The sequence below is a fragment of the Aquarana catesbeiana genome, linkage group LG06, assembly GCF_042186555.1.
Source record: "Aquarana catesbeiana isolate 2022-GZ linkage group LG06, ASM4218655v1, whole genome shotgun sequence".
Lineage (NCBI taxonomy): Eukaryota > Metazoa > Chordata > Amphibia > Anura > Ranidae > Aquarana > Aquarana catesbeiana.
Genome location: NC_133329.1, coordinates 390,113,353 through 390,141,141, shown reverse-complemented (window position 1 = coordinate 390,141,141; position 27,789 = coordinate 390,113,353). Strand labels below are relative to the sequence as shown.

General features: G+C 43.4%; 1 protein-coding gene across 2 annotated transcripts in view; it reads left to right on the top strand.

Moving 5' to 3' along the window:
• The first annotated feature begins 9,469 nt into the window (after positions 1-9,469).
• Positions 9,470-27,789, top strand: part of SPEG (striated muscle enriched protein kinase) — a 476,968-nt gene continuing 458,648 nt past the window's right edge. For both annotated transcript variants that reach the window (XM_073634316.1, XM_073634315.1), the window contains exon 1: positions 9,470-10,312. In XM_073634316.1, coding sequence (XP_073490417.1) covers positions 9,886-10,312 — 427 coding nt within the window. In that variant the 5' untranslated portion in view covers positions 9,470-9,885. The remainder of the gene's footprint in view (positions 10,313-27,789) is intronic.

The following is a 27,789-nucleotide window of genomic DNA, read 5'->3' as shown; positions in this document are numbered from 1 at the left end:
ACACAATTGTTGGCAAACAATTACGAACGTAATGATGTACCGTACTACGTGGTTTTTCAGTTCTTTAGCGCCACCCTTCGGGCTCCTTCTGCTAATTTCGTGTTAGTAGAAGTTTGGTGAGTGTTGATTCACGCTCTTCATTTAGTGCTTTTCATTTAGCGCTTTTCATTTCACGCTTTTCAGTTGGTTTCTGAACGGCCGTTCGTCAACCAGACATGTTGCGGAATCGGAGGAGATAATGAAATGTGTTATTTATTATTGGCCTTGGAGTTATTGCTTTGACATTATTTTTTGGTTGAATAATAATTTGATTTGGTATATTTTCTATATTTTTGGATGCATAGAATGCACTTTTTGGTTAAGTTCTATTGGCAGATAGCATGTCTAATTTTATTTGTTTTCTTTTTTTAATGCGCAATAAAATAATTGTGGAGAATAATACTTGGCTATGTGTTTTACTTCAAATGACAGTTTGGGAGTCGGCAGTTACATTGTAAAAAATACAATGTAAAATTAACAAGGGACACCAACATAGTTGTATCTTTGATCTTAAAATCTACAGGATAATGGTGTTGTGGTAACTTGCCCAAATTAAAAAAAAAAAAAAAAACATAATAATATTATTCTTGATATCACTTGAAAAAAAGCCTTTGCAACAACTCCATCAGTATCACCAGCAAAGCAGCTTCATTATTATCCCATTAAAGCGGAGTTCCACACAGAAACGTAACTTCCGCTTTTCCGGTTCCTTCCCCCCTCCGGTGTCACATTTTGGCACCTTTCAGGGGGGAGCATAGATACCCAAGCCACTCGTGGGTATCTAAGCCACCCCCCCCCCCTCCGCTGTATTCTAGGAGACACACGGGTCCCAGAAAACAGCAGGGACCAGTGGGATAGCGCAGCGCGAGTCGCAGTAGGGCCACAAGGCTTCACTTCCTGATTCCCTTAACGAGGATGTCGGCGGCAGCACCCGACAGCCGAGGGACAGATCGGCTTCGGGTGCCGACATCGGCGGGCGCCCTGGACAGGTAAGTGTCCATATTTTAAAAGTCAGCAGCTGCAGTATTTGTAGCTGCTGACTTTAAAAAAAAAAAAAAACAGCGGAACTCTGCTTTAAAGAAGAAGAGAATTGTGCGCTGCATTTGGAGATTTCATAATTAGCAGCGTCACGAATGTTAATTCTCCATTACGAACGCTAGTTTACAAGACCGACCGCTTCTGCTTCCGAGCATGCGTGCTTGTACTTTGGACTTTTGTCCAATGGACTTGTGTACACAGTATCAGAAAATATGACAACACACATTTGTCTGCGGAGAATTGGAAAACATGCTAGCCAACATTTGTTGGCGGAAAGTCCGACAACAATTGTCCGATGGAGCGTACACACGGTCGGATTGTCCACCAACAGCCTGACATCCAACATTTCCTGTCGGAAAGTCCGATCATGTGTACGGGCCTTTACACGTTAAAAGTTATGGCCAGGGCCCCAGTGAGGACACTTATTTCCCAGGTTAGACCCTTCAAAATGGGGAATGTCCCCAGGAAATGGAGATTAAAAGATAAACATACTCAGTAGCTGTAGACACTGCTGAGCAATTCATCCTCAAAGCTGACAAGAGAAGCAGTGATGTTCAAGTCGGGTTTCCTGTACTCTGCTCACGATTTTCCTGTGCACCTAATCTCAGCTTGCATTAAAGATTTAAAGGTTGGCAGGCAGGCTGCCAAGTCACTGCTGGGGGGTGGAACTGAACAACTGTGAGAAAGCAAAGGTACTTTCTGTTGTAAAGTTGGAGGGTGAATTGCTCAGCAGTGTCTGTAGCTACAGAGGTCGGTAAGGGCTAATTTTAAAGCTTATTTACTTAAATGTCCATAGCTTGGCCACAGTTCTTCTCATTTATATAAACGTTTTGGGTACTGCTATTTGCTGTTTTACAATTATGCATTAAAGCTGAAATTTCATTTTTTGGGGGGAGCACAGCATCAAACACATTAGTAATGTGTAATGATGTGTATCTCATAACATGCAGGTAGCTGCTTCTAATGAAATAAGGTACATTGCATTGGTATTGAATATTGATTTCACCCTGGCCAATCACTTAGGGGTTTATTCCATTAATAGGAGCTGGGGAAAAAAATAAATATTTAAGAAAACCTTCTAGAAAGTTTCTTCCCTCCCACTCTTTGATTGGGAGGGTGGATGTGTGTGAAGGGTCTGGTCTTGGCCCCCCAGATCTACTGCCACTGGAGAATGTGAATCCAGAGGTTGTTGCTTGTCGTGACTGCTGCCTAAGGAGGATGTGAGTGCAGAGGTTCTAACCTCCCGTGACTGCTGCTTAGAGAAGATGTAAGTCCAGAGGTCCTCACCTCCCATGACTGCTGTTTCGGAAAGATGTGAGTCCAGAGTTCCTAACCTCCCATGACTGCTGCTTAGAGAAGATGTGAGTCCAGAGGTCCTTAGCTCCCATGACTGCTGTCTGGGGAGGATGTGAATCCAGAGGTCCTAACCTTCCATGACTGCTGTTTCGGGAAGATGTGAGTCCAGAGGTCCTAACCACCCATGACTGCTATTTCGGGAAGATGTGAGTCCAGACGTCCTAACCTCTCATGACTGCTATTTTGGGAAGATGTGAGTCAAGAGGTCCTAACCTCCCATAACTGCTGCTTAGAGAACATGTGAGTCCAGAGGTCCTAACCTCCATGACTGCCTCTGTGGACTGCATCCCTGGGGAAGATTTGAGTCCAGAGGTCCTAACCTCCCATGACTGCTGCTTAAAGAAGATGTGAGTCTAGAGGTTCTCACCTCCCATTACTGCTGTTTCGGAAAGATGTGAGTCCAGAGTTCCTAACCTGGCATGACTGCTGCTTAGAGAAGATGTGAGTCCAGAGGTCCTTAGCTCCCATGACTGCTGCCTGGGGAGGATGTGAGTCCAGAGGTCCTAACCTCCCATGACTGTTGTTTTGGGAAGATCTGAGTCCAGAGGTCCTAACCACCCATGACTGCTGCCTGGGGAGGATGTGAGTCAAGAGGTCCTAACCTCCCATGACTGTTGTTTTGGGAAGATCTGAATCCAGAGGTCCTAACCTCCCATGACTGTTGTTTTGGGAAGATCTGAGTCCAGAGGTCCAAACCACCCATGACTGCTGCCTGGGAAGGATGTGAGTCGAGAGGTCCTAACCTCCCATGACTGCTGCTTAGAGAAGATGTGAGTCCAGAGGTCCTAACCTTCATGACTGCCTCTGTGGACCTCATCCCTGGGGAAGATGTGAGTTCAGAGGTCCTAACCTCCATGACTGCCTCCTGGGGAGGGCAAAGCTCCAGGATCCAGAGGTTCAGTTCATGCTTCTCCTTGGGAAGCAAGCTGAAGCTGCAGAGTCCTGCTTAGTCAATTGCCGGTCCTGGCTTAAAGGTCCACAACTACAAAGTGCGTGTCTGAGGTGAAGAAAAAAGCCCACCTCCCCATTTTGACCAATCAGAGGAAGCCTTGTATTCGTTGATAAAAATACAAGGCTTCTTCTGAATGGCGGAGAAGCACTCTGCCAATATTCCTTCCAGATCACAGCCCTGCGTACTGTATGTAGCCAATACTACAGTATATTCCAGCACACACAGCATAGTCAGATAGTGCCACACAATCACATCAAACACTTATACCCCCACCCCCCCACCCCCCCATTATCACTAATGAACCAAAAACACAAAATTCATAAAAATTGATCCACGCGCTGGAAAATATGTGTAATTTTGCTAAACTGAATACAATAACAATTTATGCTCTATAAGTCATTCTGGTGCTCAAAATAATTTATCAAAAAGAGCATAAAGCATAAAATTAGATCAATGTGTTTCTTTAACAACACATACTTTCAATGTAAAAATCAAGGACAGACATCTAACATTGTGACTTCCACATGTGCAAGTGCAAATGTCCAAGTATGATGACCGTCTCATGTTCCACTATCACCTTATGTTCTCATCGGAGTGTATGGACCTACAGTATATGGAAAAATAGGTCTATATGCACTTTCACATTTAAGGGGTCTTCAACATCTCTTGGGCATCAGTCCTCCTCACCACTCCAGGTACCAAACACCTGGTCCCTGGAGCCACTTTATTAGGTACACCTTGCTAGTACCAGGTTGGACCCCCTTTTGCCTTCAGAACTACCTTTGGTCTTTGTGGCATAGATACAACAAGGTGTTGGAAACATTCCTCAGAGATTTTGCTCCATAGTGACATGATAGCATCACACAGTTGCTGCAGATTTGTCGGCTGCACATCCATAATGCCAATCTCCCGTTCCACCACATTCCAAAGGTGCTCTATTGGATGGAGATCTGGTGAGTGTGGAGACCATTGGAGTACAGGGACCTCATTGTCCAGTGGTGAGATGATTGGATCTTTGTGACATGGAGCATTATCCTGCTGGAAGGAGCCATCAGAAGATGGGGACACTGTAGTCATGAAGGGATGGACATGGTCAGCAACAATACTCAGGTAGGACGTGGTGATTATACGATGATCAATTGGTACCAAGGGGCCCAAAGTGTGCCAAGAAAATATCCCCCCCACCATTATACCCCCACCACCAGCCTGAACCGGTGATACAAGGCAGGATGGATCCATGCTTTCATGTTGTTTACACCAAATTCTGACCCGACCATCTGAATGTTGGAGCTGAAATCCAGACTCATCAGACCAGGCAACGTTTTTTCCAATCTTCTATTGTACAATTTTGGTGATCCTGTGTGAATTGTAGCCTCAGTTTCCTGTTCTTAGCTGACAGGAGTGGCACCCGGTGTGGTCTTCTGTTGCTGTAGCCCATTGGCTTCAAGGTTCAATGTGTTGTGCCTTCAGAGATGGTATTCTGCATACCTTGGATGTAATGAGTGGTTATTTGAGTTACTGTTGTCTTTCTATCATCTGGAACCAGTCTGCCCATTCTCCTCTGACCTCAACAAGGAATTTTCCTCCACACAACCGCCACTCACTGGATATTTTCTCTTTTTCCCACCATTCTCTGTAAACCCGAGAGACGGTTGTGTGTGAAAATGCCAGTAGATCAGCAGTTTTTGAAATACTCAGATCAGCCTGTCTGGCACCAACAACCATGCCACGTTCAAAGTCACTTAAATCCCCTTTCTTCCCCATTCTGATGCTCGGCTTGAAATTCAGCAAATCGTCTTCACCACGTCTAGATGCCTAAATGAATTGAGTTGCTGCCATGTGATTGGCTGATTAGCAATTTGTGTAACCAAGCAATTGAACAGGTGTACCTAATAAAGTGGCCGGTGAGTGTAGGTTTCCAATATGCAGCTCAAAGAAATAAAGCTATCATCAAGCTTACTGAAATATATACTCTTTATACAAACAGGAGATCCACTCACTAGGTAAAGTGCACTAATTGTCTGGTGCACCACAGGCATGTAAATCAGTGTTGCCTACTTAAGGGTATTTCAGATCAGCAGCTCAATACAGAGATCACAGCCTTCTACTTCCCGGTATGCGTGATGGCGTCAGGGGCTTTTTTTAAAGCCAATATGTAGTGGGTGACGGGTATTTTAAAGGGCACAACACACAATAAAAAAAAAAATATATATATATATAACCACTTTAATTTAATAAACACATTAAAAACCCAGGATCTAAAGTTATGAGCTCTCTAGTTATACATGCAAATGTTATGACCCCCCTATATAACTAGACATCTGCAATTCGTTTAGTTCCGAATTCGTTTTTTTAACAAATTTCGACAAGTTTGTTTATTCGGAAATATCCGAATTAACAAAAACCCGTTTAACAAATTTTTCCAAATATTCGAAAATTCATAAATTCGTAAATTTACCTGAACTCCTTAATTCAGTCGGCGGGGACACGCTGTCTTTCTCTCCACGGGCTCCCGGCTCTTGATTGGATAGATTGATAGCAGCGCAGCCATCGGCTCCCACTGCTGTCAATCAAATCCAATGACGCAGGCACAGGGGGGGCGGGGCCGAGTCCGGCATTCTGTGTCTGTGGACGCAAATGCTGGACTCGGGAGCGCGCCCGCAAGGTAACCCCCTTTGGGGAAGTGCTTCTCCGAGGGGGTTATCAGATGTGAGGAGGAGCCGCGGGAGCCGCCGGGGGACCCCAGAAGAGTAGGTTCGGGGCCACTCTGTGCAAAACAAGCTGCACAGTGGAGGTAAGTATGATATGTTTGTTATTTAAAAAAAAAAAGGCCTTTACAGTCACTTTAATTATTACTAACTATTAAATTATAGGTATTGGAATTTCCTTTCAAATTTGGCTGTTAGTGAACGATTTATACGACATTGTATGTTTTATATATACTGTGTATATATATATGTATATATATACATATATATATATATATATATATATATATATATATACACACACACATATAAATAAATATATATATATATATATATATATATATATATATATACACACACATATAAATATATATATATATATATATATATATATATATATATATATATATATATATATATATATATACATACATATATATATATATATATATCATATTACATAATAATACATAACAATAGTAATAATAAAAATGTTTTATTATTATTATTACTATTTATTATTAATTCGTTCCATTCCATTTGTTTAGATGCGGCATTCGTTTTTTTTCGGATAATTAGTAACTTTGGATAAATTCGTATTCATTACATTCACTAGCAGCCAAATTTGAAAGGAAATTCCAATACCTATAATTTAATAGTTAGTTATTATTAGTTAGTTATTCTTTCGAATTTTTCGAATTTACGAATTGCAATCATAACGAATGACCCAAAAAAAAAAAACACGAATGAAACGAAAACGAACAAATTTTTCGGCAGTGCACATGTCTAATATATAACAGTAGTTGGGTAAAATATATCTTCATGCAATGAATGTAGTCCAAATTACCAATGCGTTTCGAGACGGAAACTTCCTCAGGGACAACCAAAGGAACCTTGATGTTAAGGATTAAAAATCATAAATACAAAATAACAATTTCAATTATGAACACAGGAAACAGAACACATGATACAGATCACTTACAATACCCAGAATTATAGCAGCAAATCGCATATAGAAGCGTAGCCTGTGATTAAATATTAAAATCACACTTTATGAATGGTGGAAGTCCTCAGTCAAGCAGGGACCAGGAGGGAATCACCGGACAGGGCCAGATGGCAAATGCAGAGATCCAGAAGAGCTGCAACAAAAAGAGTATACATCAACAAATCTAGGGCAGCATAATAAAACAAAACAAAAAATATAAAAAAAAAGTAAAAAATCTTTTTTTTTTTCTTTCGTATTGATTAACTACTTGCCCCCGGAAGATATACCCCCCTTAATGACCAGGCCATTTTTTGCTTTCGGCACTGCGTTACTTTAACTAACAATTGTATGGTCATGCAAACACTGTACATAAATGAAATGTCGTTCTTTTCCCACAAATATAGTTTTCCTGGCAGCTCCATGTCAGCCTAAAACTGTGCTGACATGGAGCTCGCCAGGAAAGGAAAATTGTGGTAAGTATTTGATTCCGTTTTTCTTTTGCGGGTATTTGATCTCCACTGGGATTTTTTTTTGTGCTATAAACAAGAAAAAAAAACTGATAATTTTGAAAAAAAAACAAAAAAACAGTATTTTTTTACTTTCTGCTATAAAACACATCTGAAAAAAAATGTAAAAAATCTAATTTCTTCATTATTTTAGACCAATATGTATTCTGCTACATATTTTTGGTTAAAAAAAAAAAAAAATCCCAATAAGCGTATATTAATTGGTTTGTGCAAAAGTTATAGTGTCTACAAACTATGGGATATCTACTGGAATTTAAATTTTTTTTATACTAGTTATAGTGACAATCAGTGACTTATATAGCGGGACTGCAATATTGCGGCGGTCAATCTGACACTAGCTGACACTTTTGACACTTTGTGGGAACCAGTGACTAATGCCCTGTACACACAGTCGGATTTTCCGATGGAAAAAGTGCGATCGGATTGTGTTGTCGGAAATTCCGATTGTGTGTGGGCTCCATCAGACTTTTTCTGTCGGAATTTCCGACACACAAAGTTTGAGAGCAGGATTTAAATTTTCCGACAGTTTTTTTTTTTTTTTACAAAGGTAAATCCAATCGTTTAAATTCCGATCGTGTGTACACAAATCCGACGCACAAAGTGCCACGCATGCTCAGAATAAATTAAGAGACGAAAGCTATTGGCTACTGCCCCGTTTATAGTCCCGACGTACGTGTTTTACGTCACCGCGTTCAGAACGATCGGATTTTCCAACAACTTTGTGCGACCGTGTGTATGCAAGACAAGTTTGGCCCACAATCCGTCGGAAAAAATCCGATGGATTTTGTTGTCGGAAAGTCCGATCAGTGTCCGATCGTGTGTACAGGGCATAATACAGTGATCAGTGCTAAAAATATGCACTGTCACTGTACTAATGACGCTGGCTAGGAAGGGGTTAAACATCCTGGGGCGATCAAAGGATTAAATGTGTGCCTAGCCAGTGTTTTAGTGTACACTGTGGGCTGATTTTACCAAGGGATGTGCTGGATTTTATTCCCTGCGCCCCTATTTTCTGAACAGGGACGCAGGGACAAAATCGCGTTTTAGGAGCGGGAATTCTGATCTGACCACAAGAAAACACTGAACGCTGTTAAACGTGCATGAATGTGCATAAACGCTCATAAACTCTAGGCACATTTAGCACTTCGCCGTTTATTTTTTTTCAGTGGTCAGAATAAAATAAAATTAAAGAGGAGTTTAAGGGCTGAAAAAGAAAACGCCAAAACGCACAAAAACGTGAGTTTAACAGCAGCAGTGTGCATGAGGCCTAATGGTAAACTGGACAAATAGAGAGAGTGGACACACACACAACAATAAAAACTGACAGGGGTTCTAATCTCTCTCCACTCTATCCAAAACGAACAAAAAAAAGTTTTGCCTTTAGTTATACTTTAAACTTGTAATGTTACATAGTAGGTGAGTTTGAAAAAAGACACAAGTCCATCAAGTCCAACCTATGTGTGTGATTATGTAAATTATGTTGTCAGTGGCCTTTTTTTTCAGAATGCTTTTTCCTTTCAGTTTTACTGAAGAAGTCCTTGGGCGTTCGGGAGGATTAAAGATCAACATTCGACACTATCTGCTTCGATTCTACACATCCTGGCACCTGCTCCCCAGATCTGCAGTGTGTAGGACCCGCTCCTGTCATCTGAATATGGTAAGTTCCTGGCCAGTTTCTATTCTTTGCACTAGGAGATGAGAGCTGGGAGGGTGGACAGTGGAGACAGAGGAGGGAGGAAGATGAAGAGCGGAGGGGATGGAAAGCTTCAGCCAAGTTATGTCACATATCAGGAGGGGAGGCAGCTGTCTGTGCCACTTTTGGAATGAGGAGGAGGGGCGGGTGACAGGAGGGTTGTGGGGACAACTTCAGTGTTCAGCAGGTCTAAAGGGTCTCTTTTGCAGGACAGACCGAAGAGGAGAGGGAGACGTAGAGGGGGATCAGACCTAGGGGCAAGCCCAAGGCCTTCCACCATCCCGAGGCCTTACCTCGAAGGACAAGTGCATGGATATAAGGGGACCTGTCCTTGTCAAGAGTTTGGAGTTGCATTTGCAAGAATTTTGATCGTCTTTCTTGCCACCCTGGGGCTGGTACCCCCTCTTTCATCTCTCCCTCTTGCACCCTGGTGTATGCCCCCGCTGCCATCGCTTTTCGAAATACACAACCAGTTGCAACATTACCATCTACTCTCGGGACACTCTAGGCTCCTGGACTTGCTTGAATCCTGCTCTATAATTAATTAACCCTTTAGCCCGGAACAAGATCCTGTGCTGACATTTGCCATGCGCCGTGCCCAAGTGATGATGAACCTAAATGCCAACGAGAATGGGGCTTCTGGCCCCCAGACACGACCCTTCACCAAGACTGTTGGAGCTCTCCCAAGCCCTAGCGTTGCCCCCAAACACCAGAAAATCACACCAGAGCAAGACCAGTCGCAGCCCTGCCCACCTCAGTTTGTGCGCAAGCTTAAGAACGCTGCCATTGGCACAGGCTGTGACATCAGTCTAAAGGTGGCAGTGTCAGGAAACCCAGTGCCAACGCTGAGCTGGTACAAAAACAAAGAGTCCCTTGACCCCAGAGCAGAGGAATACGGGACGCTGTGCATAAGGGACAGCAAGATGGAGGATGCCGGGGTTTACAGTTGCGTGGCGCAGAACGCATTGGGAGAAGCGGTGACCAGCGCTGTGCTTGCCATCATCGATTTAGAAGGTAGGAACAATTCAGTAATTCCATACTTTGTTGCATATATTGTACCATGTAGGTAAGTGTCACCATGTACCTCACTCAAATTTATGGCAAGTACAACGAAAGGTAAACTGAGCGGTGCAATGTGGGGGATGATGCAACAAGCAACTGATACTGTGTTTGAGTGACATTTGCTGGATTGATAACTTGTGTACTTCGTCTGTATAGCCCCTATACGCTTCATCAGCACATACCAGACAGAGCAACTATCCATGTCATTCCTCAAAGCAAATCGTCGCTCTAAACTCCATGTGGGCACATTTCTTTATATCCACTTTGTAGATTTTGAAATGCATGTACAGAAAAGGCAACTGCCAGAGCATGGGTCTCCTTTTTTTAGGGCTTGGTTTGCTCATACCTGATATTGCAGTTTTTGGTAGATGCTGGAGAACCACCTTATGGATTCTTCGATGGGGTGACCTCTGCAATGGTTTCCCAGATCTGCACCCCTGCTGCAGTTATTAGGGGTTTCTGCTGTCCCTGGTGTCTTTATAATTTATTTTATACTATAAAGAATGAAACAGGAGGAGTAGAAACACTCAAACGTTGGATGGAACAAAGCTCGGAGCATAGGCAGGAAGGTCTTGAGCCAAATGCACCTAAATCTGCCTATAACTGAAATATCAGTTTTGGGAGGACCTGCCCTTTAAAGCTTCAGTAAATACTTGTGCTTTGAGCCATTGATTATTTTTTTTACCTCTTATGGACTCTATCGGCAAGATTACCCATGCCTACACTCCAGCTTGACTCCTCAACTTTGGAGACTTACTCAACTTGCTGGATTATCTATGGAGAGCAAGATCTTCTTGTAACAGTAACAGAAAGGGGGCAAAATGGAGAAATGAAGAACACTCTCTCTAGGCATGGAAAATGTATCGCTTTTCTGGATGGAGGGCCATTATATTACTTTAAGATGATGCTAAATAAACAAAACCCCCACCCCCCCCTTTGCTCTAGCAGAGCCTAATGTTTGAAGGAGCAGAGGGCAGCTTTACAGGGATAAAGCCTGTGACTAAAAATAGTCCTAACCGGGATAACACCTGGCATCTTCCTTTCAAACATAAGGTTGTTAAAGCTCATTCTTGGCCATGCACTGGCAGACCGTCCACCAACAACTACGCCATAATTCAGAACTGATCTGTTTATATAACCATTACTCAATAGATTAACTTGGGTACATTCAGCTTGCCCATACCTGGTTCAACTTTCGGCTGGTTCCTGCTAATCCGGCTGAGATTCGAACCGTCTATGGCTGGCTTAACATACCGAAAACTGACCAGTGAATGGGAAGATGTATTCCGTGTACACAAGCAAATTAGCGTTTTCACTTATATACCTCGAGAGCAGCCATTCTCATGGAGGACCTCTTGAAATTACTTTCTGGTCTCAGGAAACCCCCTACCAATAATTACTATATCTACAGCTCACAGTACATTAGTGGGATAGTCACTGGGAAGAATGTTTCTTCCACTTATGGTCATTGGGAAGAGTCCCCCCAATACAGATAGCTAAAAACATCATTGTTGTCAGTGGTTACTTATGTGAGAGTCAGAAACTGCTCATTGCTCCAGGAACCCCTAACAACCTATGGAGGAACCCTAAGGTTCCACAGAACCCCTGTTAAGAAAGGCTGCTCTGGAGTATCAGTAGTAACTCTGAGGTCCGTCTCAGTGATTTTGCAGTCCTTTGAATAACACAAATAGGCTATATCTATACGAGCATAACAAATTATCAGCTTACAAATGCTTTGAATATGCACTTTGTGTTCATATACGGTTTTGAATGGTTATTTTGGATTTTTTGCAAGTCAAGGTTTTTTTTAATGTGTATCTCCACCCTTGGGTTGGGGCCTTAAAGGGCTGATCATGTTGGAAGCTGAAAGGGCTCATGCACATGGACGCATTTGGGCATACAATGCATGAATTATTTCCAATAGATTGGTGGTCTCCAAACTTTCTAAATAAAGGGCCAGTTTACTGTCCTTCAGACTTTAGGGGGGTCTGGACTGTGCCCAGTGGGAGTAAACAATGTCTGATCTTTGGTATTAGGGGGAGAAATAGCTGTGTCAGTGGGGGAATTGTGCCCCATTGTTGGTGTCAGTGGCAGGAATTATGCCCCATTGTTGGTGTCAGTGGAAGGAATAGTGCCCCATTGTTGGTGTCAGTGGCAGGAATTATGCTCCATTGTTGGTGTTAGTGGCAGGAATTATGCCCCATTGTTGGTGTTAGTGGCAGGAATAATGCTCAAGGGTCGGATAAAGGCAAGCAAAGGCCGTATCCAGCCTCAGGACTGCAGTTTGGAGACCGCTGCTATAGATGGTCCATATTTAAGGTGCTCCTCCAGTGGTGTATGGGCAAATCTATGATGCATCACTTGGGCCCAATAGCCAATCTCTGGCCATGGACAGTGTGACATGACAGAGTGGGTGACCTCACTACTGTCTTTAAACTCTGACACCAAAGCTTTTAGGTAGCTGCAATAATAGAGAAGGGAGAGGCCGAGCACTGTAAAGTTCTTTAAAGTTGACCCTAGTGAAAAAAAATATGTATGCTGCCGTTGCTGACTTCTTTCTGCAAATGCTAATTGCCTAATGGTCTCTGTTTTTAATACTTTCTGAGCCACAAACTCTAAACAGGATGGCAGTCCGTGAAAATGAAAATGGTCAGCGACTATGAACGTTATGAAGCCAAAGGCACAGAACAACAGTCAGGAGTTTAGCATGTTCAGAAGTAGGTCAGCAAAGCAGCCTACACACGACAGATTTCCTGTAACAATCACTTGTCTGACAGGTGGACTGACAATGTGAAAAAACATAAACCTTCTACTTGGTGGTCGTACGTTGGTGTCATATCAGTGATTACCCCAATGTAAAGGCCTGGAGAGATAAATTATTTGGTAATTCATGGTTCTCAATTTGCTGTAATTTTAACCCGTGTTTTTATTTTATTTTATATAGAAGCACTCTAGATTGTTTTCTACCTTTCCTCCCTCACAAGTTCATGTGTTCAAATGTGTAAAAATCTATTTTTGACCTTCTTGGAGACATTTATCCTTCTCCTAATGTATATGCAACTCTTACCAAACTTGCAGTCACTCCTTCTATAGTTGAGGTGTTTTGATGAATTGCTGACCAACAATTCAATGTGTAGAAGTTAATTTCAAGGCCAGGATCACAATAAACTGAAAACATTCAGGCCTGGTTGGTTATTGATGCACTGAATCACCCATCAGCATCTAATTTAAATCGGGGACTGTATTGTCTTGTGCTTTATTTCATATGGTATGTGGAAGCACTGGATGGGTTCTGATCAAAGTTGGGGTTGCTTGGTTGGACACTCTACTGATTGTGAACTGGTGAAATGTGTAGAAACCGTGCTACAATCCTACCAAGGTTGTTCTTTCCCTGGCAGAACCAGTAGAGATGGTAGCCCACCTGTGGGTGTGTTTGTGTATGGTGAGGAGCACCAAACACTGACAGTTGTACAACTCAGTGGTTTGTTTATTGGTTATAATAGTAGTAAAGAGCCAACGGGTTCCTCCTTTCTTCATGACTTTGCGAGGTGTCTGGTTGCTTGACTAAGAGACACAAAAATGGCCAGCATGCCAAGAGGTAAAGACCTCAACTCTTTACTGAGATCCTGATTACAATAACAGCATATTTACCACATAGAGGACATCAAAACCACCATTCTTCTATGTGCTATTATTGAAATTAGGATTTGGGGTCTTTACCTCTTGGTGTGCTGGATTTTTTTTTGTGTCTCGGATTCCACAGTATCACCATTGGCTATCCACCTTCCTGAAGGCATATCTCTCAATGAACAGGGCTGCTGAAAACGAACATAAATTATGACTATCTATCACCATACATGTGTAATAATATCTTCAAACAATAAACCTTATACTAAATGTGAATAGATAAATTAAACAATCTCAAATATTTGTGAATCATTAAAAAACGTCTCTCATATAGTAATAGAAGAATTTAGTGATAATATCACACTGGTGAGAATATGATGCCTTTCCTTTCCTAAAATCTCTCAATCTTACAGTGACCACCGTTAGGCCCCTTTCACATGGATGGACCGATCGGCTGCACCTGTCAGTCTTTCAGGCGGACCCGATCGGACCATCCATTGTCCTCTATGGAGTGGCAGATGTCAACAGGCATGTGTCCATTGACACCTGCCGACATCCAATCTGGTCCTGCCTGCTAAAAACAGATAGATGGGGATCTGTTCCCCATCCGTCTGGCAGATTGGATGACAGTTGGATGGAAACGGACAGGCGGTCCGATTTCGTCCAACAGCCCATAGAGGAAAGCGGGCTGTATCCATGTTCGTTCTGCATCGGCGGAGTAGACACAGACCTGTCATCCACCTGCTCAGCAGGGATCAGCAGAGAGATCCCCTGCTGAGCGGGCAGATCCGCTGGCGGACTCCACCAGTGTGAAAGGGACCTGACAGTGTTACACATGCTCCACCACTACCGTGCAATCAGTTTCCTGTCATAAGCGCTTGAGGACACTTTTAGTAGTCACCAGTCGCCCAGGTCTCGCTCTTTCCTCCCCAATACTTTTTCCGCAAGTCGCGTCCTGATGATGTCACATGGGTGTGACGTAACATGTAGGTCAGAGCCAGGTGACGTCATTGCCTGGTAGTGATGGAGCTCGTGTGTAACAATGTAACGTCACAGGTCCCAGGAGACTGCGGGACAATTCACAAAGTGCAGCTCGTACATGTGCAGTGGGCAGCCGGCTGTGAAGCTGCAAGCAGTACACCTGGCTTCCCCCTGTTAAGGATTTGTAGCTGCTGACTAACTGAACTGCTTTAAGAAGGGGGAGCCCCAATTCTCCCAAACATGTTAGAAGCTCCCTAGTGTTATAACCAATAAAGGCTCTAATTCAGCCACCAATTTGTACGACTGTCTCTATCAGGCGCCCTTCAGCACATATAGATGATTTGCGCTAATTTGTGGTCTCCTAAAAGGGTGTAACATGCCACTCTCTTGCTACTGGTTTACCCAATTAAATGTTCATTCTTTATCCTGTATTAATTATATATCTATGCATAGAATGTAGGGTAGTGTGGCACCATAGTTTGGTTTTAAAACGGCCTCCTATATTTGTGATGCATGTAGCAGTTCCTCTCCATTTCCAAGGCTAACACATGGCTCAGCTGGTCAATAAGCACACTATTCCGGGTGGGCAATGCCTGACTCCCATGGATAACTAGCCAGAGTTTGCCTTCTGTTGCATACAGATCTCATAATTCACTCACGTCCAAAAATATCAAACCCCGCCAACAGACACGTTGTTGATTTTTCATTTTCTCCAATGTCAGATGTAATAATCCTATTTAGTGACGCCACGTGTTCCTACTAAACGTCGTCTGCAGTCTCAGAAATATTGATTTCTCTTATAAAATGTCTTTGTTTAATGTCACGGAATTCAGTTTATTTTTCAAACTGCATAATCCTACTGGGAAGAGGTTGTGAAGCTTTGTGAAGCATCACACCACCTCTATAGAATAACAGATAGCAGAAAAAATATTAAACGATGCAAACAGCTTCACGACACCTACTTCCTGGAACGCCCGACGGGAGACAGAGGCCACCCTCCCACCACTTTGAAGAACCAGAATCCAAAATTGTGGCAGGTTGGACTTTTGCTAAAAAAAAAAAAATTGCTTAAAAGGGTCCCTGGATTTCAGGGGTCCTGGACTTGAATGGCGTTTGTGAAGATGATAAAAGACTAAAAGGCACAAGCAGTCATATGAATGGAATGTGTGTGGGGGGGAAGAGGTTGGTTGGGGTACATTTATAGGACAACCTACCAGAACTGGGGTCCTTGGTTTGAGTCCTGGCCAGGATACTATATGCATGGAGATTGTATATTTTCTGTGGCCTTGTATGGATTTCCTCCTGCACTTCAAAGTGCAATTCCTATGCAAGGCAATGGGCAATGCAAACTCAATACAAATCAATGGGCAGTGCAATCTCAATGCATATCAATGGGCAATGCAATCTCAATGCAAGTGTATGGGCAATGCAATCTCAGTGCAAGTCAATGGGCAATGCAATCTCAGTGCAAGTCAATGGGCAATGCAATCCCAATGCATGTCAATGGGCAATACAATATCAGTGCACGTCAACGGGCAATGCAATCTCAGTGAAAATCAATGGGCAATGCAATCTCAGTGCAAGTTAATGGGCAATGCAAACTCAATACAAATCAATGGGCAGTGCAATCTCAATGGGCAATGCAATCGCAATGCAAGTGTATAGGCAATGTAATCTCAGTGCAAGTCAATGGGCAATGTAATCTTAGTGTACATCAATGAGCAATGCAATCTTAGTGAAAATCAATGGGCAATGCAATCTTGGTGCAAGTTATTGGGCAATGCAAATTCAATACAAATCAATGGGCAATGCAATCCCAGTGCAAGTCAATGGGCAATACAATCTCAGTGCACGCCAATGGGCAATGCAATCTCAGTGAAAATCAATGGGCAATGCAATGTCAGTGAAAATCAATGGGTAATGCAAACTCAATACAAATCAATGGGCAGTGCAATCTCAATGCATGTCAATAGGCAATGCAATCTCAATGCAAGTGTATGGGCAATGTAATCTCAGTGCAAGTCAATGGGCAATGTAATCTCAGTGCAAGTCAATGGGCAATGTAATATCAGTGCACATCAATGGACAATGCAATCTCAGTGAAAATCAATGGGCGATGCAATCTTAGTGCAAGCTAATGGGCAATGCAAACTCCATACAAATCAGTGGGCATTGCAATCTCAATGCATGTCAATGGGCGATGCAATCTCAGTGAAAGTCAATGGGCAATGCAATCTCAAAGCAAGTCAATGGGTAATGCAATCTCAATACAGGTCAATGGAATATTGGCTGTTTGGTTGGGGTACATTTAAAGGATAACCTTACAGAACTGGGATCCTTAGTTTGAGTCCTGGCCAGGTTACTACCTGCGTGGACTTATGTATGTTTTCTGTGGCCTCTTGTGTTCGTTCCAAAGAGATTGTTGGTAGGTAAACTGACCCTAGTATAGGTATGTATGTGTGATAGGAACCTTAGATTGTGAGCCCCTTTAGCCCGGGTTCACACCTATGCGAATTGGATGCTGCTTACACAGCATCTAATTCGCAGGACATTTTAAAATACATTCATATGAATGCATCTGGTTCACATATGTGTGTTGCATTCGCATTGTGCATTGCACAAAAAACGTGTGCGTTTTCTGGGCATTGCGGTGCGAATTACGAGCCCCTTATCTTCTATGGGAACGCATCTGCTTCGCAGATGCATTGCGTTCTGAACATGGATTTTCTACTTCTCCTCACTACACCTCCCCCTCTCCCCCCCCCCCCTCCCTCCCCCTCTCCCTGCTCACTGATCCAGAGCTAAAACGCAGTGATTCCTTTGAACAGGGGATTTTTATCTCCCCAGTGAAACCTGAGCTTCAATTCGCACCGCACATGTGTGAAACCGGGCTTAAAGTTACACTAAACTCTGGTTTAAAAAGACAAAGTTAGATTCCGGTATGTATTCTTGACTCAGAAAAGCCCCTTCTATTGCTCTCATCCTCCTCCAAATCTACAAATTCCTTCTTTTTTTTTTTTTTCTTCCTCTTAGGCTAGATTTACATTACCGTGTGTTGGAAATGCGCACAAAATCAAGTTTCCTACACATACAGAGAAATACACTGTGCTCTTTAGCAGTTGCACAAGGGAGCCATAATTCTTTAGGGCATCCTATACATCAGCAAATGGGTGTTTTTTTGCCCCCACCAAACCGCATGGTGCTTCGGCGCGGAGCAATGTTACAAAAGGGCCGGTGGACATCTTTCCGTGTGTTTCTCAGGGGTATGGCAACCCATTGAACTGAATGGGCTGCCCTATACGTAATGCTTGTTAAGCGTACCTGCACACACAGTGAGGTGGGCCAAACCATAGAGGGTAGTTACGTTCATCCACCATGGTCCCCCTGTACGTAGGAATGTAGCCGCCCTCTCTTGCTTGCTCCTATGGGATTTGCAGTGTGTAGAGTAGAGTACGTGACTGCAGCTAATGTGCACTGCTTGTTCCAAACAAACAAGGGAAAAGGAAGGAAGGACGTTACAAAGAGGCAGAAAAACACATGAAAAATAGATTACAGGTCCATGAAAAGGGAGATTTGTATGGATTCTTTTCTAAGAATAAGGATATTATTTATAGTGTCTTAAGAGAAGTATGGGATTTTTTTTTTTTTTTTTAGAATCATATTTACCTAGGTGGTTGCAGCACCGGTCCGATGCTGCATTTGTCCCCCACTGGCTCTAAGGCTGAGGACCGAGCGATCAAATACAGATGATCGCTCCGTTCTCACAGCTCCATGAGCAGAGAGCTGGTGACTGTCAATCACTGCTATCTGCCCTGCCCCCCCCCCCCCGCACTCACTGGAGCGCTGGGCTGTGGACGGGGGTGGGAGCGGCACATGGTTTAGGCTCTCATGGGCTCGCCATGTGCCGTCCAGGCACGTGGGTGGATCCCGAGCCTGGACTGGCTGAGGGACGTCAGCCGACATCGGGCTTCAGCTCGCCGTCTGCTGAAAATGGGTCACAGGAGTGCAGAATGCTCTGCACTCCTGTGATCCACAGGGGAAGTACAGCCAAATGAGCTTTGGCTGTACTTCTCCTTTAAGCAGGGTCTAGCGTGAATGAACAATATGTAAAGTCTTGCATAAATTGATTGCTTTATATACTGTAAATGTCTCTAATAGTAATAATAAATTATTCTGGCTTTTTGGCTAAAAACGATTATTATCCCAGCTTGAGGATCAAAGATAAATGATTAACAGGTTCTATATACTCTTGTGGTGTCATAAGAGAATACACGGAAATGTATCTTTTATTTGTGAATGACCCCCGAGCCTGCGAGCGTTGTTCTCTGGTGTAATGGGTTACATTCGGAGCCGTCTGCGGCCATTTTAATGTGTGTTTACCCTTGCAATGTCATTCCCGTGTCACCGGAACGGCTCCCTGTCCATCGCAGTGTTAGCTCAGTTAATGAATCTAATCTCAGCAGACGATGGGAAGGTTGTGTGAAATACTAATGGGAAGCACTCAGCCTGGCTGATGTCTGAGCCATACAAAGACATTTTCTGCGCATTGTTCGGCCTGGGCACTCTACAGTACATGAAATGATCTGTATTTATGGGTAAAGGAGCACTCCTCTACCAAAGGCCGGCAATGTGTCTCATTATATTCATCCAATTCTGTCTCTTGATACATAATTCAAGAGAGAACTGTACGAGGTTTCCACCACTGATGTCTCTGAAAATGCTAGTTGCTAGGCTGTCAGCCTAATCCTTACTCTTCAGTACTTTGCAGACCAAATCTTTGGGGTCAGTTCCTCATACAGTTCACGAAGTCAAAGGATCGGCATGTTAGCAAAGCAACTAGCATTTTCAGAAGGAGATGTGCAATTGAAGCATAAGTGCCAGTGGCGGCTGTTTTTTTGTTTGGGGGGGGCGGCAAACAACTGAATCCCCCCGCAGCAACTCAAACCCCCCCATTTCCCCCCGCTGTCGGTCCACCGGCACTTACCCCATCTAGGCGTCGGGCATCGGCAGGCATCCGAGGAGCAGAGGTGGGATCGGGCATCCTAGGAGTGATGAGAATCCGGCATCCTAGGAGCGACAGGGATTGGGTATCCGAGGAGTGGAGAGAGAGTATCACCACTCCAGGTGGGTCAGATCAAGGTAAAAGGTGCTGGCAATGCTATGGCAGTTAGACATCAAAGAAATTCTGGACAGCCGCACTCCAAAGATATTTGCCTTTATTCAATAAGGTGTCATCCAAAATACAGGTCACAGCAAAGTGGAACAAAGCTTACGCGTTTCACACTACAAGGAGTGCTTAGTCATAGCTATGACTAAGCACTCCTTGTAATGCGAAACGCGTAAGCTTTGTTCCACTTTGTTGTGACCTGTATTTCGGACGACACCCTGTGAATAAAGGCAAATATCTTTGGAGTGCGGCTGTCCAGAATTTCTTTGATGTCAATCTGAGGAGCGGCCGACCATTGTGGCCGGGCGCATTAATTGCAGCAGCGTTTTTTTTTTTTAAGCACCAGATTAGAGCCAGAGGCAGCTGGGCAGCTATTTCAGCGCAGTCCTACCACATGACAAGGCAAAATGCCTCGTCTGGAACAGGTGCATCCAAGCTACTACCTCCTGTGTAATGCCTGGTGAGCCTCAAGAACACAGCACTCAGCCTCGGAAGTTACAGAGGAGGTCTTGGGCTAGAATTATTTCTCTCGCTCTAACGTTCGAGGCAATACCTCACATATGTGGCTTGAATGCCAGTTACATATGCAGGCGCGACGTTTATATGCATGCGCTTCTGCGTGCGAACACGCGGGGACAGGGGTACTTTAAATTTTTTTTTTTATTATTGTTTATTTTACGTTTATTTTTATATTTTGACACTTTACATTTTTTTTAATCACTTTTATTCCTATTACAAGGAATGTAAACATCCCATAATAGGAATAGGGCATGACCGGTCCTCTTTACAGTGAGATCTGGGGTCTATAAGTTCCCACATCCCTAGGCTTGAAAGCCTGGAAAAAAAAAAAAAACGATCTCGGCCCCCCAGCCGGTGAAACGGCAGTGTTTACATCTGCCGAGGTCGGATGTGATGTCATAACGTCGCACACGGCCTCCGAAGATCATAGAGCTGAACGGCGACCATCTGGTTTCATTATCCGGCTTGCCGATGAAAAAGACATGCCACCATTTTTCTTTAATTGATGCAGAGACCACACACATTGCTGCATAATTTACAGCGCATTACCGCAACTCACAGGTGTGAATGGCCCTAAATGCATTATTTATTATTAGGCGTTCGGTAGGAGAATACAACTAAAGTATTCAGTAAGAAACGTTGTGTTTTCCTTATTTCAATTGTACCAAGTGACTCCTGCAATGCTTCTGTATATGTGATCGCTGAGGGCCTGTTCACACCAGAATCGCACAGGAACGCGGTGCGATGCATGCACTACTTTTGAAAAATGCGCCACACCAAATCGCATGGTACTGCATACCATGCAATCTGGTGACTGCAAACGCACTGCCTTTGCAATCTGTGTTTTGGGTGCCATTAACAGTGTATTCCCAGATAGCAAGGATAACTTGCCACAAATGTGTGGCAGTGTTGAACTGTAATGCTCCGTACACACGATCGGACTTTCCGTAAAAAAAAACGTGGAATTTTGTTCGAAGGTTGTTGGCTCAAACTTGTCCTGCATACACACGGTCACACAAATTTTGGCCAACAATTACGAACGTAGTGACGTGCTACATGGTTTTTCAGCCCTTTAGTGCCACTCTTTGGGCTCCTTCTGCTAATCTGTATTAGTAGAAGTTTGGTGAGTGTTGATTCACGCTTTTCTTTTTGTGTTTTTCATTTAGCGCTATTATTATTAATATTATTCTTGATATCACTTGAAAAAAAAAAGCCTTTTCAAATTTGTTTGCAATAACTCCATCAGTATCACCAGCAAAGCAGCTTCATTATTATCCCATTATAGAAGAAGAGAATTGTGCGCTGCATTTCGAGATTGCATAATTTGCCGCGTCACGAATGTTAATTCTCCATTATGAACGCTAGTTTACAAGACCGGCCGCTTCTGCTTCTGAGCATGTGTGAACTTTTGTGCGACTGACTTGTGTACACACGATTGGACTTTCTGACAACAAAGTTTCGTTGGCGGAAAATTTGAAAACCTGCTAGCCAACATTTGTTGGCGGAAAGTCCGATAGCAAATATTTAATGGAGCATACACACTGTCGGACTTTCCGCCAACAAGCTCACATCCAACATTTCCCGTCGAAAAATCTGATCGTGTGTATGCGACATAAGTCTGTTAACTTGCTGCCCATTTTCACTGGCAAGTTGTACACTTGCAGAGCACTTGAAGGACAAGTTCTTGTTGACACTTTTCCAATTTCTAGCAAATTTGCATTGAAAGTCTCTAGCAAGACCAAAGTTGTAGTGGTGATAGCATACAGAAAGACAGATCTGCCAGGTTTGATCGTGTTTGGGACCCTTGGCTTAAATAACTTCAACCTTCGGACATTTAAAGAGTGTGGGTTGGGGTTGTGGGCTCCCTGACAGACCTCTTGGGTAGCTTTCCCTTGTTCCTTTGCCCCCCCCCCCTTTTTTTTTTCCTTTTATCTCTTCCTTCTTTCTATTTTAGACCTCCAAGATTTTTATAATTGCTATTTGATATGGAGCCTTTGGAAGCGTTTGCGACCCGCACATAGCTTTTTGCTTTTAGGCCAAAAAGTTCAATTTTGGTCTCATCTGACCAGAGGACCTTCTTCCACATGTTTGCTGTGTCCTCCACATGGCTTCTCACAAACTGTAAACAGGACTTCTTATGGCTTTCTTTCAACAATGTCTTTCTTCTTGCCACTCTTCCATAAAGGTCAGATTTGTGGAGAACACGACTTATGCCCCGTACACACGGTCGGATTTTCCGATGGAAAATGTCCGATCGGAGCGTGTTGTCGGAAATTACGACCGTGTGTAGGCTTAATCGGACATTTTCCATCGGATTTTCCGACACACAAAGTTGGAGAGCAGGAGATAAAATTTTCCGACAACAAAATCCGTTGTCGGAAATTCCGATCGTGTGTACACAAATCCGACGGACAAAGTGCCACGCATGCTCAGAATAAATAAAGAGATGAAAGCTATTGGCCACTGCCCCGTTTATAGTCCCGACGTACGTGTTTTACGTCACCGCGTTCAGAACGATCGGATTTTCAGACAACTTTGTGCCAACAAGACAAGTTTGAGCCAACATCCGTCGGAAAAAATCCTAGGATTTTGTTGTCGGAATGTCTGATCAATGTCCGACCGTGTGTACGCCCTATAATAGTTGTCCTGTAGACAGATTCTCCCACCTGAGCTGTGGATCTCTGCAGCTCCTCCAGAGTTACCATGGGCCTCTTGGCTGCTTCTCTGATGAATGTTCTCCTTGCCCGGCCTGTCACTTTAGGTGGACGGCCATGTCTTGGTAGGTTCGCAGTTGTGCCATACTCTTTCTATTTTCCGATGATGGATTGAACAGAGCTCCGTGAGATGTTCAAAGCTTGGGATATTTTTTTTTTAACCTAACCCTGCTTTAAACTTCTCCACAACTTTATCCCTGACCTGTATGGTGTGTTTCCTTGGCCTTCATGATGCTCTTTGTTCACTATGAGGGCTTCACAGAACAGCTGCAATTATACTGAGATTAAATTACACACAGGTGGACTTTATTTACTAATTAGGTGACTTCTGAAGGCAATTGGTTACACTAGATTTTAGTTAGGGATATCAGAGTAAAGAGGGCTGAATACAAATGTACCCCACACTTTTCACATATTTATTTTTAAAAAAACGTTGAAAACCATTTATCATTTTCCTTCCACTTCACAATTATGTGCCACTTTGCGTTTGTCTTTTACATAATATCCCAATAAAATATACTTACGTTTTTGCTTGTAACATGACAAAATGTGAAAAATTTTAAGGGGTATGAATACTTTTTCAAGACACTGTGAATGCTGACCTGTTATATATTTTTCCATGTCCCCTGCATGGGCTGTCTGAGCGCCCTGATAGGGTGTTTTATCCCTGTGTGTCAGACATGTTTTTTGGCATCAATTATCTATATAACTTGATATTATGATATGCTATTTTGTTGGCTATGCCAGCCATCGTTATGTTTATTTCACCCACCTGCGCTGTGAGACCATATCCTATCTGGATTCCGATACTACTGTGTGTGTAAGAGTTGTACGCTCTACTCTTTTTGCATAAAATTCTAATAAAAATATTGACATAGCATAGCTCCCAACTGTCCCTGATTTGGAGCAATGTCCCTCTGTCCCTCATTCCTCCTCATTTGTCCCTCATTTTGGTCTGATCTATATAGTTGTATATAAAATGCACTTTGTATCTATCAAAAAGTGTTTCCCAGAGCTAAACCTTTCATCTGATTTCTAAATTGCTGCATTTGTAAATTCCAAAAGCCAATATAAAGGAATAGTAGTGGTAAAAAAAATCACTTGTGGGTTTAACCAATCTTGTTTTTTTTGTACAATTCTCCTTTAAGGGGGTGTGTCAATGGGGTGTGTCCTATGCCTGCAAACTTTTGCTGATAGGTGTCCCTCATTCCCATCTCAAAAACAGGGAGGTGTGAAATAGAAAGTTGCGGTGGTGAGTCTACAGCAAGAGCTCTGCAAGTCTAGAGCAGTGTTTCTCAACTCCAGTCCTCAAGGCACCCCACAGGTCATGTTTTCAGGCTCTCCATTATTTTGCACAGGTGATTTGATCAGTTTCACTGCCTTAGTAATTACCACAGCTGTTTCATCTGAGGGAAATCCTGAAAACATGACCTGTTGGGGCGCCTTGAGGACTGGAGTTGAGAAACACTGGTCTAGAGCATGAAAATGTAGCCACAGTGCCCCCAGTGGTGGGATGACTATTGCACAACATAACTGAACCAGAACTTTCAGCAGACTTGCAGAAGGTTTGCAATGAAAGTTGATCTGGAGTCATGCAATGCGGACTTGCTGCAATTGTGCAACAAACTTGTGAAGCCCTGGCAAGTCTAGCAATAGCTTAGCAAGTCATTTTCAAACTTGCAGCACAATTGCCTGCTATCTGGGTTGGCACCTGCAGCAGATCGCAAAGGCAACGTGTTTTGGACGCGGTGCGGGAAATGCGGACAGAACGTGCCTTTCCTGCACCGTATTCTGGTGTGAACGGCCCTAGCAAAACCTTCCATGTCAAGTCAGTGACTGGGATAAAGTATATCAACCATTCTGTGTATACAGATCGTTTCCAGTCCTTTCCAGCTATAAAAAAACCAAGCTGTAGACGTAAGAAAGAGAAGAAGGACCGCCGTGTCACGTGAAAAGGGAGCGAGAAAACATCTCTGCGGATTCTCAGCAGCAGTGACACTGCAGAATGCTGTTCAAGGCATATTTACCCCCCCTGTGTGATACGTGACGATACGCAGGAGGCCGAGCCATAAATAATAAATGATCTTTATTTTTGTAATATGTTGAGTCACATCAGTTTTCACTGGAGTAACCAGAACATCGGACAACATATTAAAGGGGAACCGCAGTTTTTTAACCACTTCAGCCTAGAAGATTTGGCTGCTGAATGACCAGGCCATTTTTTGCGATTGGGCACTGCGTCGCTTTAACCGACAATTGCGCGGTCGTGCGACGTTGTACCCAAGCAAAATTGACGTCCTTTTTTTTCCCCACAAATAGAGCTTTCCTTTGGTGGTATTTGACCGCTTCTAAGGTTTTTATTTTTTGCTCTATAAACAAAAGAAGCGACAATTTAAAAAAAAAAAAAACGCAATACTTTTTACTTTTTGCTATAATAAATATCCCCCAAAAATATATAAAAAACATTTTTTTTCCTCAGTTTAGGCCGATACGTATTCTTCTACATATTTTTGGTAAAAAAAAAAAAATTGCAATAAGCGTATATTGATCGGCTTGCGCAAAAGTTATAGCGTCTACAAAATAGGGGATAGTTTTATGGCCTTTTTATTATTTATTTATTTTTTTTACTAGTAATGGCGGTGATCTGCGATTTCTATCGGGACTGCGACATTATGGCGGACACATCGGACACTTTTGACACTATTTTGCGGCCATTGTCATTTATACAGCGATCAGTGCTATAAAAATGCACTGATTACTGTGTAAATGTCACTGGCAGGAAAGGGGTTAACACTAGGGGGGTGATCAAGGGGTTAACTGTGTTCCCTGTGTGTGCTTCTAACTGAAGGGGGAGGGGACTGACTAGAGGAAATGATGGATCGTGGTTCCTAGCTAATAGGAAGTCACGATCTGTCACACCTCTCAGAACAGGGATGTGTGTGTTTACACGTCCCTGTTCTGCCTCTCGTGCCCGCATTCGCTCATGGCCAGCGGTCATCGCGTCCGTCGGCCACGAGCATCGGCACCTCCACAGTGCAGCGGGGCGCGCGCCTGCTATCCCGATCCCGCGAGCTGATTTATAGCTATGACGGCTCGCGGGATCGTACTGACCTGCCACAGTAAAATTACGGCAGCTGGTCGGCAAGCGGTTAAGGCTGAATTTACATACATTACACTGTCAAAAGTATTGGGACGCCTGCCTTTACACGCACATGAACTTTAATGGCATCCCAGTCTTAGTCCGTAGGGTTCAATATTGAGTTGGCCCACCCTTTGCAGCTATAACAGCTTCAACTCTTCTGGGAAGGCTGTCCACAAGGTTTAGGAGTATGTCTATGGGAATGTTTGACCATTCTTCCAGAAGAGCATTTGTGAAGTCAGGCACTGATGTTGGACAAGAAGGCCTGGCTCGCAGTCTTCTCACTAATTCATCCCAAAGGTGTTCTATTGGGTTGAGGTCAGGACTCTGTGCAGGCCAGTCAAGTTCCTCCACCCCAAACTCGCTCAGCCATGTCTTTATGGACCTTGCTTTGTGCAGAAAATGACAATTACTCAAGGAACCCCTTGCATCCTCTGGAGGAACCTTTGCTCTGAAAGCTCTACAGTACAGAGCAGGTGTATACTTCCAATTCCCCAAGGCTGACTCTGAATTTTCTCCCTGTTTGGTAGATCTGAGTTTTTGTATCAGATGTTTGCCCCCTTGTTTATTACATGGAAGTATTTTCATCAAATTGGCAGTGCTTAGACAGAATCTGTGTAGCGCATTTGCGTTGTAACATATGTGTGGGAAGGCAGTGTGTAGGCTACGGAATACTAAATGGGGCCAAACTTTTTTTATGCATAATTAGTAAATCTTTCACAAACACAAAGCTTTTCTTTCTTTTAAAGTCAAAGGAAATAATTTTCCAAGAATGAAATGTACACAGGTCTGCACACTGCACAGTAGACACATCGGAGTCCTCTCCGTACATCAGAGTTCTCAGTGTTCTCCCTTAAGTCAGGGAGCATCCCTCATGTCAGAGTCTCCAGAGTTCCCCCTTACATCAGAGTCTTACAGTGTAAGGGGACTCTGCGAGTTCAGTTGTAAAGGGGGAACTCTGTGGATTCGGATGTGAAAGGGGAACTCTGTGGATTCGGATGTGAAAGGGGAACTCTGTGGATTCGGATGTGAAAGGGGAACTCTGTGGATTCAGAGGTAAAAGCGGAACTTTGCGGATTCAGATGTAAAAGGAGAACTCTGCGGATTCGGATGTGAAAGGGGAACTGCGAGTTCAGATATAAAGGGGGAACTTGGCGGATTCAGAGGTAAAAGGGGAACTCTGTGGATTCGGATGTGAAAGGGGAACTCTGTGGATTCAGTTGTGAAAGGGGAACTCTGCGAGTTCAGATATAAAAGGGGAACTCTGCGGATTCAGATGTAA